At 38.6% G+C, this 15,061-nt stretch overlaps 1 protein-coding gene across 3 annotated transcripts; it reads left to right on the top strand.

The window, feature by feature from the left end:
- Window positions 1-10,465, top strand: LOC148718114 (GLIPR1-like protein 1). Of its 3 annotated transcripts, XM_088743263.1 has the most exons (12): window positions 1-156; window positions 2,744-2,844; window positions 5,227-5,345; window positions 5,654-5,785; window positions 5,977-6,000; window positions 6,121-6,144; window positions 6,582-6,710; window positions 7,347-7,370; window positions 7,838-8,060; window positions 9,411-9,480; window positions 9,729-9,881; window positions 10,356-10,465. In XM_088743263.1, exons 3-11 carry the CDS (start codon window positions 5,240-5,242, stop codon window positions 9,879-9,881), a joined length of 885 nt encoding a protein of 294 aa, XP_088599389.1. In that variant the 5' UTR covers window positions 1-156; window positions 2,744-2,844; window positions 5,227-5,239; the 3' UTR covers window positions 10,356-10,465. The 3 variants fall into 3 exon arrangements, with proteins under 3 accessions (XP_088599389.1, XP_088599391.1, XP_088599390.1); XM_088743265.1 differs by lacking the exon at window positions 5,977-6,000; XM_088743264.1 differs by lacking the exon at window positions 2,744-2,844 and having other exon boundaries at window positions 4-156.
- The last annotated feature ends 4,596 nt before the right edge of the window (window positions 10,466-15,061 follow it).

Here is a 15,061-nt window from a genome sequence, read left to right as displayed (position 1 = left end):
AATTAGGCCTTCCAGAAAGCTTACGAAAACAAGGTTGCTAACCTAGTTATTCTAGCGTGTCCAATGATCTTTTCTAAATATACAAATACAGATCTTGTATAGCAGTTTCATCCTCGAAGTCATCAAGTATACATCTAGCTGTAACTCCTGAGAAAGGTAAGTTTACTCTTCCTTCGCTTAAAAGAACAAGGTTTCTTTTATGTTTTTCCCATGAAAAGGGTTTAGGACACATATTTCAAAAGTAGTTTAGTCGTTCTCCAATTCTCTTTTTCTTTCGTCGCCACAAGTAAAAATTGATTTTTGGCTAAACCACCCCTGCGGACAGCGATCGAAGGTGTAAATTTCCCAGATTTTGTAGAGCACGCTGCGAATGAAAGAATACAGCTCACGAAATTCACCCTTTTCACAAGTTACATGATGTATTCAGTCAGTTCACAGACAAAATATGGAAACTTCACCTGAAATATTTTTCATACCAAAGTGATCATAGGAGACTTCCAATTCTCTTCGACCTTAATTTGCATGCATATCAAAAATTCCTCAATATTTGTAAGAGAGAGTTCTCCAAATGAAGGCGTAAATCGGGCTTCAAAGGCATATAAGTGCATAGTTTGTAGACCAATAAGTTCACCGATTTCCTTTAAGAACCGCGGGTATCTCTCTAGGTTTTATCCACCAACATCTTGAAAACGATGCAAATCAATGCGTTTGCTCCGAATACGCTCGTTTCAAAGCTTGTATTTGCATACTTCTGAACGTACACCACGACATCCGTTAGACCGTTTTTTTCATCTCTCAAGTTAAGGATTTTAGGCACTTATTGGAAGGGGTGCTTACTCAATAGGGGCGCTTATCTCCATTTTGTTTTTGAAAACTGAGAGAGAATTCGAAATCCACGTTAAGGAGGCCTGATTGATATCTTATTTCAAGGCCCATTTGCAACCTTGATGCAACGCGGTTGTTTGTTTTTGTTTTGAACCACCGCTTTTGCTAAAATAGCGCCTCTGATTGGTCAGTTATTTTCACCTTGCCACATTGTGGATAAAAGTAAAGACAAACCAGCACGTTCTCCCTATCTGGCTTTTGTGGTGGTCAAGTCGCATTATTGCCTTAAAATTGTAATTTTGCTCTCGCAAGCGTGTTATAAGTGGATTTTCCCTATTTTTCGCAAGAGATGATCAGATGTTACATAAAAATTGTTTTCAACAAGTTCAGAAAGGCTGATTAACTTGAATGTATCAGAATAACTATGGATATAACTTGAATATATACGAATAGCCATTAGACCCGCCATTTATGAAAAGGGTATGCTCCTACATGATTAATTTATTGCATAGAGATAAATGAGTAAACAACAGATCACTTATATTTTATACTGAACGAAAAAAGGAACATATCTGTAGTAAAAGTATACAGTACGTGGAACAAGTAATGGAAAATCATAATCTTTTAACAATCGTAAACTTAAGACAAACTTTAGTAGCGATAGTTCGTTGTCCTTGTAGTGTAAACGGTAGGTTTTAGCAATTTTAATTAGTCAGTTCTTTAGGTTATTAAATTTGTTATTCATTTTTGGCTCCTTAGTGAAGGGCGCTTATTGGAAACAGGGCACTTATTGGTAACGGGGCGCTTACTTCTTTTTAAAGAAACAGCAGAGTCGTAAATCCTTCCTTGTCAAAACAATTAGCCAAGCGGCAATCATCGCAAAATTTTAAGACCGGATTTTTCGTTTGAAGGAACTGTGCACTCACGCGAACATATTAGTCAAGGGACTGCGAAAAGACGACTGTTTTTGTAATGAGGCTCTAACTGAGCAATTAAATGAAGATAAACCAAGGTGGATCTCAGTGTATATGTACTCTAACAGTGCTGAAATATATTAGGGGGCGTCTATCGGAAAAAGGGCGCTTATTGGTACAGAGGCACTTATTGGAATGAGGGTGCTTTCTCTTTTCTGGAGATAGCCCTGAAACTTCGGGTTTCGATCTAATTTAGAAGCATAGTTTTCGTACGTAGAAACGGTAGGGAAAACTAGGCAGTAGAGAATGCATCTGTTTCAGCGCAAATAGGGCCAAGATCGATACCGGCAGGTGTCATAATGTTACCTGACAAACGTTATCTGTAGTGATAACGTTCTTTTTAAGCTTATAAATAACAAAAACAGATAAAAAGTTAACTGCTTCAATCTCCCCTTAATTGCACCATGGAAAGCGTTTGAATGGTCCACCAAATGGTTTCACACTCTTCCAAACACGCCAAAAAAGAATTTTTTGACACGATTAACTTTACCTACTTTTTATTACTGGTATGGACAAGATAAGAAGTATGTAGTTTTTGTTTGATCGTTTGGCGGTATATGAAATTGATTGAATATATTAGCTGTTGGAAAAAGTACCATTTTAACGTTATCTCAGATGAATACGATTCCGGCAAGAACTTGATTACTATCAACTACAGCTTGCACACATAATCCAACTAACAGTACACCCCTACTAGTATCTTTGTAATCCTATGAATGGTAAACTAACTTCAACTTTTCCCAGACATGCAATAAGAGGAACCCAAACATTTTGCACGAAAATTCCTTTTTTTTTTCACTGTTCGTAAGCGTGAAAGAATGAGAGTGTAGTTGTTATCCTATCGTTCGCAACTGAAGAAATTTAACCGTGGATTTTCCTCTCTTCAAATGATCGTAGTAGTTATGCGTCAAAAAAATGGTTTTTTTTTCATTTTATTCACACAGATTTGCATTTCTGAACCTCTAATCATCAACACTATATACAGCGCCACCTCTTGTTATCGCACTTTAGTTCACTTGCGAGCCAAGTACGGCGCGTATATAAGGTATGGTCGATTCTATCTTATTTTTCCAACTGAGTACGCTCCTCTAAGCGCAAAAAAGGATCGAATTAAAGCTCCATTTTTTTTCTGCAAACTGAGAGAGGAGTTCCTCATTTAGGAGGACTGAATGGTATCATATGCAATTTTTAATTCTTAAAGTGCCCCTGAGACGAAAATTGACCATTTTATTTTGGGGTTAACGGTTTACAGAATGTTGGATGGGGTCAAGTTGAAATCCTTTTCGTCATTACAAACTCAAAACAAACCTTCGATGACGAATTTTTACCGCTTCAAAGTCGTTCCAAAAACATCTGCCATTGCTGAAAACATGTTCCAGCAGAGCCCGCAATTGTACAGCAGAAAACGTCATCATGACGTCAAAGGCTCAACAAACTTATGCTTTGCTTTGTCACAACTCTCTTTGTTCGCTGCACAGAGAATCACACATATTACTTTTTTGAGAACTGTTTCGTTGTCAGACTGTGAAATGTCGACTTTCTCTGACGATGAATTGTCCTAGAAATCATCTGAGGCTTCTGTGGATAGTTTTGCACCGGCAAACGATTACTTTTTGCCATGCGAATAAAGATAAACACAGAACGGCACGGACTCCCCATGTGGCTTTTGTGGTCGGATCGCTTTATCGCCTTCGAATTGTATTTTTGCTTGTCGTAAAGGATTTTCCTCTTTTGTAAGAAATGATCGGGTGATATATAAAAATTGTCCTCGGCAATGGCTGATTGTGTATCAATGCAGATATTGGGAGTTTGTGAAAGCCATTTCCAAGCCATCAATGTGTTTGCCCCAATGCATTTGGTTAATGATCTGTTTAACCCTTTCCTGCGTGTTTTTTACAATCGGTGCTTTGAGAGGTTTGAAGTGAACTCTGTTGTTCAGTTGCACTTTGGTCTCTTCTGTTTTTCTCTGTCATTCATGATGACTGTTGTTGTGTTGCTTCTGTGAGGTTTAAAGCAGAGTTTGTTTCAACTTTTTCAGAACCATGATCTCATTGCGTTACAAAGTATTTTTTGGCTTAGATACAGTCTGCAAGTTGTATTACGACAATTTTCCTAGGAGCTCTGAAGGGCGATGGAAGACTGAACCGATGGCATTCAGTTTGATATCAAACGGAACTGGTTCTTAGTTTTGTCCGTGAAAGGTGTAGCGGAGGCGCATTCGTCTTGCGATAAATCTCGCAAAAGTTAGTCTGATTTTACATTCGTTTGTCACGGGAGTTGGGATGAATTTGAGATCCTTTGGTAGCACGCTGACTTGGCTGTCAGATGGTTGATTGTTTGAGAGGTTTTTTAAGAAATTTTCAATCTCTCGGTTTTTGGCTGCAAGCCTACATCTTAAAGTGTTTCTACCCTCTATGTGTCTTAAGCTGTTTGCTCTACTTTCGCTGATATTAAAGCCAGCTTTTCTTAGAGTCAGAGCACACTCATTTTCATCTATTTTGTATAAAAGTGAGTTCTTTGAGGTCAGAAAATCTCCTCCCTCAATTCGGCTATTTTATCATTCCTATTTACAATGTTCACCGAGTACTTTCGTTTGTGTAAGGTATTCTGCCAGAGAATTGTAAAAGGCGGACATTGATCAGTTCACATGTAAAGGTGACAAAACCCGTGGAGGTTCGTAGACTTCCCTTTCGTCGAGATCGCACTGAGGACGGTTTCTCTTGTCCCTTTCTTTGAACGGTAGGCACTGAGCCCAACAGAATTTTTCGCCTAGATCTTTCAAAGTGCGCAGATCTCTTGAAACATTCCTCCGAGAAGTGTTCGGAGCAGATCACAAATCTTCCTGCAGGATTGAAATTTGCTCGGCGAGTTCGCACAAATCACATCCGTTTTCCCGCTCTGACCTATTTGCAAGGCTCCGATGCAGAGAAATACCTGCAGCATAGTCTGAACGATTACTTCAGCTTTGAATTACGCATCGATGCTTCGTCATCTTTGTTTATTTTTTGTAATAATAGAGTAAAGCACTCTGTTATGTTTGCTTGACATTTTGCCATGTGAGATTTTCGAGTTGAGCCTTCGAGGTCACTTCCTCTTCCTAGAAGTTTATTTGCTAAAACGGAGATTCAAATTAAGGAGGCCAAAACTGAATTTTTATTCACCTTTAAGCTTTAATTATACCTTCCCCAAAGATCAATACAATTTTAAGGCGTTTTAACCTTACAAGAAATCAGAAAATACTACCTTGTCAACAAAATACAAAAATAAACAACGCGAGAAATGTGAAGTCAACAACGCAGGAAACTCTACCTTTTATCGTTCAATGCCGCTTTGAGGTGAGAGGTGGAATAACGTGTGGATGGCAGCATGGAAGCGTTTGATGCTAGTTAACATAATCGTCCTAATTACATATTCTTTGCTTTATTAGAGATATTTGAAAAATGATTTCCATTTTGCTCATTGGCCTATACTTCATCACGTTTCAAGAGACGTGTGAAGGTGCCCCCGGTCTAAAGATGATTAAAAAAGACCTGAAGAAGAGAGCTGGCAAGTATCATTTCATTCCTACTTAAGCATATCGTGATCGATACTTTACCTTTAAAACTCCTTGGAGCCAATTGAAAATGCCATGGCTAGACACTCTTAACTGCACTTTTGACTGCACTTTTGACTGCACTTTTGACTACCCCTCTAGGATCCCCTCTGGGTTTTGTTCATTGCCTCGTTTAGAGAATTAGGCTCTAACATTCTACGAAAACTCATCACCACCGAGACTCCCTGGCATATGTATCTACTGTTTTTATGTGTCCTTGTTATAGAAAAAAATTGATGTGGGGTTTGCATTCCTTTTAAAGTTTGCACTGAAAGCCAAATGGACAAAAGAAGGGGATGTCCAACATGGAAAGAGAGAGGATTCTGCGCTCACAGTAGTGTTTACTATAAATTTATGATGAAAAACTGCTACGCAAGTTGTGGCCTTTGCCAGCGTGAGTAAAATTGTATTTTAAGGTATAATCCAAAACAGATAACTAGCTTGACTGCCAAGATGATGCTAGTGAGTGATATTAGTCTGGTGATGTAAAGATACCGAAACGATTAAAGGAATTAAAATTTTAAACTCATTTGACCCCAACTGTCATCTTCGTTTGTCTTCTAATCAAGAAACGTTCTTTTCCAATACGTCCAACGGAAGCCCCAAAAGGTGAGAATCTACTAATACAGTTATATGTAACAAAAAAGTAAAAATTGAAAAAATTTTAAACTCATTTGACCCCAACTGTCATCTTCGTTTGTCTTCTAATCAAGAAACGTTCTTTTTCAGTACCTCCAAAAGAAGCCCCAAAAGGTGAGAATATACTAATACAGTTATATGTAACAAAAAAATATGTAATTACATCTTAACAAAAGAGGCGAAAATGAGAAAATGACCATGTTCATGTCAGGAGTCTCACTAACTAGTGGATGGATTTTTAAGTGGAGCTCTCAAAGAGAAGCCCGAACCTAAGAAAATATGGTGACTTATCTATGGTTTAGCAAATAATTTTGGCGGCGCGTTCGTTTTTTCTTCAGAGTGCAAGCTGTATTTTGCCTGTACAGCAAGCTGTATCGTCGGCACCAAGTGGAAAAACGCATGTAACACAATTTTTGTCTTCTAAGAAAAGTTTGAGTTAAACGAACGCTAAAGATTGAAAAACCAGAATTCAAGTTGAAAACTTGACTTAGTCTCCATCTGTTGATATCTTTCTTTTTGCCTTTGGTAACATACGAACCTATTCTCAACAGCGTGCACGGCCAACGAGATGGACAAAAAGGGCAGCTTTTGCACCTCGTGGAAAAAACGAAATGAATGTTCCGGTGACTACGAACAATTCATGAAAGAAAACTGTTATGCAACATGTGGTTACTGTAAAAGTAAGTATGTGGAAAGAGACAATATGAACAATATATTTTGGGCGGTTTGGAATAGGGAAGGTTCCTTGGGGAAGATTCTGAACCTAATTTTTTCTCAGTTTTTAATCATTTTGGAGAAACATAGTTTCGCTGTTTTAAACGCTCGCTCGGCTCTCAGTACGTTTTCAGGGAGTGTGGTACGAGAAATGACGTCCAGTAGAAGTAAGGTCTAACCATGTTTTAAAGAGTTTTTGTGTTAACTTTTTGGGGAAATGTCATTCGCATTGTTCCAAGAAGGAGCTGTTTGAAATTGAGTTATTTTCGCTTAGCAAAGAGTCTCCATTTAGCCACATCCCAAGAAATGCTATAACACCTGTTTGATATTTTGCTGCAGTGTAGAAGGTCTATCCCTGATTACAAGTTAAGGAAAAATGTTTTTAGGATTTTTAAAGAGAACAAATCCGAGCCACCCCAACTTTACTGTATCACGGTAAGGCCATTAAGTAAGCGAACATCGCAGTGCGAAACAGCAGTACCTGTCACCGTTTGACAGCCGTTCTGACAGCCTATATGAGTCCTATTTCATATGTAACTTAGTGGTTTGTACGGCCATCTCTTAAAGCTTACTTTTTCATTATCATTCTTATTTTTTGTCAGTGGCTCCCACACCAATTCCACATGGTAAGTCTTAAAGATCAAACTAGGCCAATATTAAACCATCCAAAATGCCGACAGAGAGATGAAAATTCCCAAATTAACGCAAATGTCAACACAGAAAAAGACTAACAGCCAGAGACACAACAAAAGGCTGCTAAAAGGCAGTCCAACGGACAGCTTGATAAACGAACGCGCAGAAATATAAAAAGACAAAGGCACGAACAGGCAAATGGATATACAGATGGACAGACAAATGGCTCAGTTTGGAGACACACCATGCTGAGCTAGACAGACAGCAGATGATAAACAGTCACCCAAATATACGCTGTAGATTTAAAGGCAGTCCAACACACTATGGAACAGGTCTTGCCTGACAGCCCCCGTTTTCAGGAAAATAATTTTTTTAAAAACGGTTGAATAAAGGTAGATGATCTTTGCTAATATCTGTTATATGATTTTGATTCAAAATATTTTTGTTTCTAACAATGAAGTGGACCCAGATGCCTGTCTGCATGCCCATAATGCCAAGCGGGCTCTTCATGGAGCGCCAGCTTTGATGTGGGATGACAAGCTGGCTCAGGATGCCAAAAACTGGGCAGATCACCTGGCTTCTATTGGATACCCAGTCCATGCCCAGAACATTGACGAAGGAGAAAACCTTTTCTCGAGCTCGAGCGGGTTTGTCAGTTCTTGTTCAGATGCCGTGGAGTCCTGGTAGGTACAACTACGTAAACATACCAAAGGTTACATCTCTCAAACCAAGAGATTTTTAGTATTAAGCCATGCGTCTGTACAGTAATAGACCTCATATGACGTCAAAATATGGAAAGAACAAGAACTGGCACCGCATAGTGTTTAAAGGTATTCTCACCACATTTTGGCGTCTTCTGTTATCTGTTGACTAAACAGGCTGAGCTGTGACACTCTTTAGAGTACAAATAACGCCCAAGACGAGTACAAATATCACGCGGTATCTATATACCATAAAACCGGTTAGACAGGATTTCTCGCATCACGCAAACGACGAATTGGATTGAAGTTCCAGAAACAAATGTGGCGGACAATTTAAATTATTTTTCTGACGACGAAGAGTCGGAATGGCTGGCGAATATTGATCTAAGTTTATTAGATAAATCGAACGAAGAAAAGCAGTCAGACCACAGGCGGTCCAAGCGTACTGTGTGTGACTTTGTGGTCTAAAGGTGATTAACGGGAGTGGCTAACAGATTATGATCGCATTTTAAGCGTAAGCGTGGGCCGTTGAAAAAAGGAAACATTATAAAAAATATAAAAAAAATTAAAAAGGATAATAAAAGCGAGGAATATAACGTATGAGGTATCCTTACCTTTTTTCCGTAGCCGCTTTGTCGCCAATGGTCCTTTTAACGCTATTTTGACGACGTTCTTTGTAGTGATATCAGTCAAATGAATTTAGAATAGCATATACTATATACAGGTATATCACTGAGTATTTTTAAACATTATTTGTGTTTTAAATTGCCCTACGGACTCGTCAAAATACGGCACAACTCGTAAAAAATACTCAGCGATACTGCGCAACAAAGCATCTAATAAGATATATTATTTAAACAGCGATGCCTCCACGCAATGGGTTTTAGTCTAATGTTTTCCATCGAAATTTTGATTTAGAGTGTTAGTTTCTATTGAGGAAGGATACCGTAGAACCCAGAGAAAAACTCCTCAGAGAACGGATAAGATTCAACAGCGGACTTAACCCCATGTGTGACGCGAGTTGTTGGAATAAAACCCACGCCACATGCACTCTTGCCCAGTGCCCTTCCTGCTTACCCCCCTCCTCTTCGCCCATCTTTTTGCTCCATCATTAATTTTTATTATTATATTAAATTATTAAATTTAAATTTATACCGCGCAGTCTCTATAAAAATATTCAAATATTAAGCTTATACTTAGGCAATTCCATAATGACATAGTCAGAGGCAACACTATTTACGAATTCGTCGTCCTTCAACTAACATTTTGTTAAAGGTCAACTTTCTAAATTCTAAAGTAAACCGGTTTTGATTTTGTTCCTTTCATTGGTAGGTACAGTGAAATAGAGTTTTACAACTTTCAACATCCAGGATTCAGTAAAGCTACTGGTCATTTTACAGCGGTAAGAAGATGACTCACTACCAGTGTTTAAGTGCCTCAGTTACTCATCAAGCCCAAAGAGGAATTAATCATGTGACGTCGGTCAGCCGGGAGTCGAACCCAGGCGCTTTCACCACTGCACTATCCCCACTCCTCGTTTTATGACGCGCAATCGTATGGTTTTCCTCCAAAGCATCGTTAGTGAAGTGAACTAAACTGTGCTCCGAAGCCAAATGTACGTTCAACTTATCGTCAATGTTGCTCTTGCAGGTTGTATGGAAAAGCACCACTAAAATGGGTGCAGCTCTGACCAAAATAGTGTCAGATGATGGGATGACACGCACGTTTGTTGTGGCGCGCTATTCGCCAGCAGGAAATGTTCGTGGCCAATTTGCTGCAAATGTGAAGCCAAAGTCCTCATAGGTTTGTGCATTCCAGTGTTAGCATGTGGAACATGTTTAGCTATATACAGGTCTTACGAGCGTAATAATATGATGGAAGTACTTCTTCTATTCAAGGAAATCTGATAAGTCCAAGAGTAAGTCCGGGCGGGAGAAAACCGTTTGGTGAAAAATGTTGCAAAGTTCGCCACATAACGACTACTTTATCGGTCTTTTTGTTTTTGTCCTTTTGTTTTTTTTTTTTTGTTTTTGTTTTAGTTTTTTTTTTTTTGTAATCTGGTTGGTTACTTGAAAGAATTCCCCTCATTTCTAATTGGTCGTTTTGTTTTTACCTTCTCATTGACAGGCAATAGTTACAATTTTAGGAGTTTCATATTGGTTCCGGTAGACTTGCTGTAATAATATCTTGTTATGCCAACAGCTTGAGAGGCGCTGACACATTCTAGAGATATATGATGATGGTGAATTTGTGTTGTTTTTCTTTTTACAATTTCAGAACTCACTAGTCTGCCTAGAAATAGATGGATCTCATGGAAGATGTTAATGACAAATGAATTGTGATAGTTGCAGACGAAAGGATAAATAAAACTTAGTAGCAAGAGGGTATTCAGATATCGTCTTCTCTGTTGTGTCAACAAAGCGATAATCCTTTCCCAAGCTTATCACAAAACGTGCATGAATGGAATCATGAATGGAATCATAAATGGAATCAAGCATAGTATCAAAATTTGCAAACAGCCTGCTATATAGCCATCATAGGAGAAGCAAATCTAAGGAGACTGCCCGCCTGCGAGCAAAATCCATGCCTTTTTAGAAATGAGATAGAACTATTTTTCCTGGGGGCTCTTCGAAGGAGATCGTATTGATTACAGTCATTTTTTTAAAGTGAATCCTATCTGGGTACTATGCGCTTTCCTGGGGACTCTAATTGATCAGCCTCGTGCGGGAATTGAAAATATGATCCAAGCCAAAGTTATTTCTTTCCATGTTTATGAAATTATATTCCTGAAGGTCTACTTGATGGTTGAGAGAGTGGGGGCCCTCTAGATCTCGCCAGTCTCGTAAACGTTCGAGTGCGACCGCCCAGTTATTTTCATCCCGCACCATGTTTTACCCCTGCGTCTCCGAGGATTATTTCAACTACCACTTAATGGTGGGGCCTTGTAGGATTCATTTGAAATGTTTTTAAATAATGCCGTAGCAATCATTATACTATCGGTTGTTATAGTTCACCACTAAATTTTCTCCGATTCTTATTGGTTTAAATTGATCACGTGACGCGATAGTGCTCATCCGTGGAAAGACACTATGTCTCGGAACTATCGGTCTGATACTTGCCCCTTGGAAATTTAATGTCCTTCAAACTAGCACATTTGTTCGAATTTCTGCAACTTCGAACCTTTTGAAACAATTTCTAGGGAAAGTGTATTAATGTCGAGTTCGTTAAGCAGCAATCAGTTCTTTCAAGAAATGCATGGACCAGAATGAAAACGTTTCTGTGATGATTACAAATTCCTTGACGAATACCTCAACAATTACCAAGAGAGTTAAGAGAGATGGCGTTTTATCATACTTGGTCGAAAATTTGATTCGATCCAAGAGGCGAGAAAACTAATTTCCCTTTAGCAACGGAGGCCCCCAAGGGCGGGTAAAAAAACCTTTATGTGGTTCGTCATGATGTTTACTCAATTGCGCTCGTGTTGAAGCTTGCATTTGCATATTTCTTTGACCGTTCAAACTTCGTTTGTTTATTTCCTACGTTAAGGAGTTTAGGTTTTCCTTACAATTGGATGTAAAAGAGATCACGAATTGTCCTAAAACGATGTACTCGTAATGCTTGAATGACTTGTAAAGTAAACAAAGGGGAAAGCGCTGTCCATACCGGTGGTCTAACCAAAACTCAATTTTGCCATGTGGCGACACAGGAAAAAGAGAATTGGAAAACAACCAAATGATTATTGAAACATGTGTACAGGACCCTTTTCACGGGCAAAAAGTAAAAAATGTTTTCGACGGCAAGTGAAAAGGACCGCTCTAGCGAGAACGGCACTTAAATATTAGTCCTGAAATACTATCTAAGGGCCTATGAATACCGATCAGATGGGTCCATTTGTAAAGATAGATACTTTTCTCGTATACTTTTACTAATAAGAACGGTCAATTCTTAATTTGTAACCACAGTGATGAGTAAACTAACTGAACACTCTAAAAAAATTGCTTTGTGCTGACACAATCTGAAACCTCTTCCCATCTGTACATGTGCAGGCCAAGGGGCCGAGGCAAAGTATTTTTGAGACATTTAAAGTTTATTTAGTGTGCTTTAGCTAAGGACTGAATCGTTATAACTGTAAAAAATCATCAATTTTTTTCAGTTTGTTAGCGCGTGTCCGGGATGGACACATAAAGCGGCGAAGATGTCGAACAATAACAGAACAGCGCTTCGACCAACGAGTTTAATGACGGCGAAGAATACCAATATTTACAAAACGATCCGATCGCCCTTTCATGAAAGGTTACGAGACTCAGGGAGCCGTAAAAACCTCATGATAAAGAGCGGGAAGCGAAAGAAAAGGAACAGTTTTAGGTGGTCTACGTGACATAAAAAAAAAATTAAGAACGGAACGGACTAAAAACATAAAACCTTTTTAAGGAATAGCCTCAACAGCGCCATTGTGTTTAGAATGGTAGATTGCTTTAGTTTAAAACCATTTCATCGAACAGCTTTGATATCATCTTGTGGATAGGCGATGCCCATTATTTCATCTCAAGGAATCACTTTTTTGTCTCCATCCCAAAATATTTCCAATTAGAAAGTCGCCTTTGGGAATGTTTTACGCGGCAGAAGATCAAAGAGCTAGCATGAGACATTTCAGTTGAAGAATGGGAAACACTAGGTGCAATTGTCAGTCTTTCGAGGCAACATGTAAGAAGAAACAATTCGCCCACTCATAGATACTCTATCCTTGAAAGCTCAAATCCCCAACCTTTTATCGCTCTAAAAACGCCATGATAACATTCAGAACATACGTTTTAATCCAAGAGGATTCTAGGTTTATTTATTTCTCTATGTAACACTATTAAATCCCTCTTAATGCACAAATCTGCGACGAAAATTTGTGCATTTGTCCCCATCTATTTCTCAACGAAAGCGATTCGTCTTCCCATCTAGTATTCAACTTTAGAATTTCAAGCCTCTTGTTGCTTGAAGCCTTGTCCGCCACGGTATAGCGGGTGTCTCTAACACATAATGGAGCTGCAATCGCGACATCCAAAAAGCCATATCCCTTTAGGCATATCTATGCTGTGGCTCCATGGTGTCTGCCACAGCTCAGATTAGCTGACCTTTACTCTCAAAGGAGGTGTAATTATATTGAGTGCCTTTGGAAATGAGGAGCTGAAATTGTGTTGGGTGCCGTGAGTGCTGTTGATGAAGGGAGCATTACGATTTTCGGTTTTGTGGTTATGGCTACTTTTTTTTACCGTTTTTTCGGTTATTAGGCCAAACAAATTCGGCTTTTCGGTGTTCATTGCGGTTTTCGGATTTTCCGGTTTTCAGCATTTGGTTTTCGATTTTCGTCGAAGTTTCAAACGGGACTGTGATAATTCATCGGTTTTGATGATTTCGTATCTAGTTGTCGGTTTTGATCGAAACTTTTTTTCAGTTCTACAGTTTTGGATGATTTTTTCTACGGTTTTGCGGTTTCTAAGATACTCTAATGCCCCCCTTGTTGATTGCTATTCATTCACTCAAAGGAGCTGTAATTAAAAGTGATTGTAATAATAATAATAATAATAATAATAAAGGTCTTTATTAAGAATTATTGTGCAAACAGACGTGCTACAATTAACATGAATAACATGAATAAAATGAATAAGGAAAAAGAAAAGGTATTAATTACTATTGAAAAGACATCTATTAATAAAAACTGATTTTAAACGGCTTGTCTGGACCTTAGGCAAAATATGATTATGCGACCTAGTTCTCAACTGCCGTTGAGAAGGCCCCAAATTAGGCCTTCTAGAAAGATGACGAAAACAAGGTTGTTAACCTTGTCGTTCCAGTGTGTCAAATGATCTTCTCTAAATTTACAAATACAGATCTTGAAAGACGTATAGCAGTTTCATCCTCGAAGTCATCAAGTATTATGATTATGATGATGAAGTACACATCTAGCGGTAACTCCTGAGAAAGATAAGTTTACCCTTCCTTCGCCTAAAAGAAAAAGGTTTTTTATTTTTGTCCATGAAAAGGGTTTAGGACACATGTTTCAAAAGTAGTTTAGTCGTTCTGCAATTCTCTTTTTCTTGCGTCGCCACAAGTAAAAATTGATTTTTGGCTAAACCACCCCTGTGGAAAGTGATCGAAGGTGTAAAGTTCCCAGATTTTGTAGAGCACGCTGCGAATGAAAGAATACAGCTCACGGAATTCACCCTTTTTACAAGTTACATGATGTATTCAGTCAGTTCACAGACAAAATATGGAAACTTCACCTGAAATATTTTTCATACCAAAGTGATCAGAAGAGAGTTGGAATTCTCTTCGACCTTAATTTGCATGCATATCAAAAATTCCTCAATATTTGTAAGAGAGAGTTCTCAAAATGCAGGCGTAAATCGGGCTTAAAACGCATATAAGTGTATAGTTTGTAGACTAATAAGTTCACCAATTGCCTTTAAGAACCGCGGGTATCTCTCTAGGTTTTATCCATCAAAATCTTGAAAACGATGCAAATCAATGTTTTTGCTCCTAATGCGCTCGTGTCAAAGCTTGTATTTGCATAATAAGCCTTCCGTTAGACCGTTTTTTTCATCTCTCGCGTTAAGGATTTTAGGCACTTATTGGAAGGGGTGCTTACTCAATAGGGGCGCTTATCTCCTTTTTGTTTTTGAAAACTGAGAGAGAATTCGAAATTCCACATTAAGGAGGCCTGATTGATATCTTATCTCAAGGCCTATTTCCAACCTTGATGCAACGCGGTCGTTTGTTTTTTGTTTTGAACCGCCGCTTTTGCTTAAATAGCGCCTCTGATTGGTCATTTATTTTCACCTTGCCACATTGTGGATAAAAGTAAAGACAAACCGGCACGTTCTCCCAATTTGGCTTTTGTGGCGGTCAAGTTCCATTATTGCCTTCAAATTGTATTTTTGCTCTCATAAGCGTGTTATAACGGATTTTCCCTATTTTTTGCAAGAGATGATCGG

Source organism: Stylophora pistillata, chromosome 13 (assembly GCF_964205215.1).
Source record: "Stylophora pistillata chromosome 13, jaStyPist1.2, whole genome shotgun sequence".
NCBI lineage: Eukaryota > Metazoa > Cnidaria > Anthozoa > Scleractinia > Pocilloporidae > Stylophora > Stylophora pistillata.
Note: the sequence above shows the minus strand (reverse complement) of the source record. Positions and strands in the feature narration are given on the sequence as shown.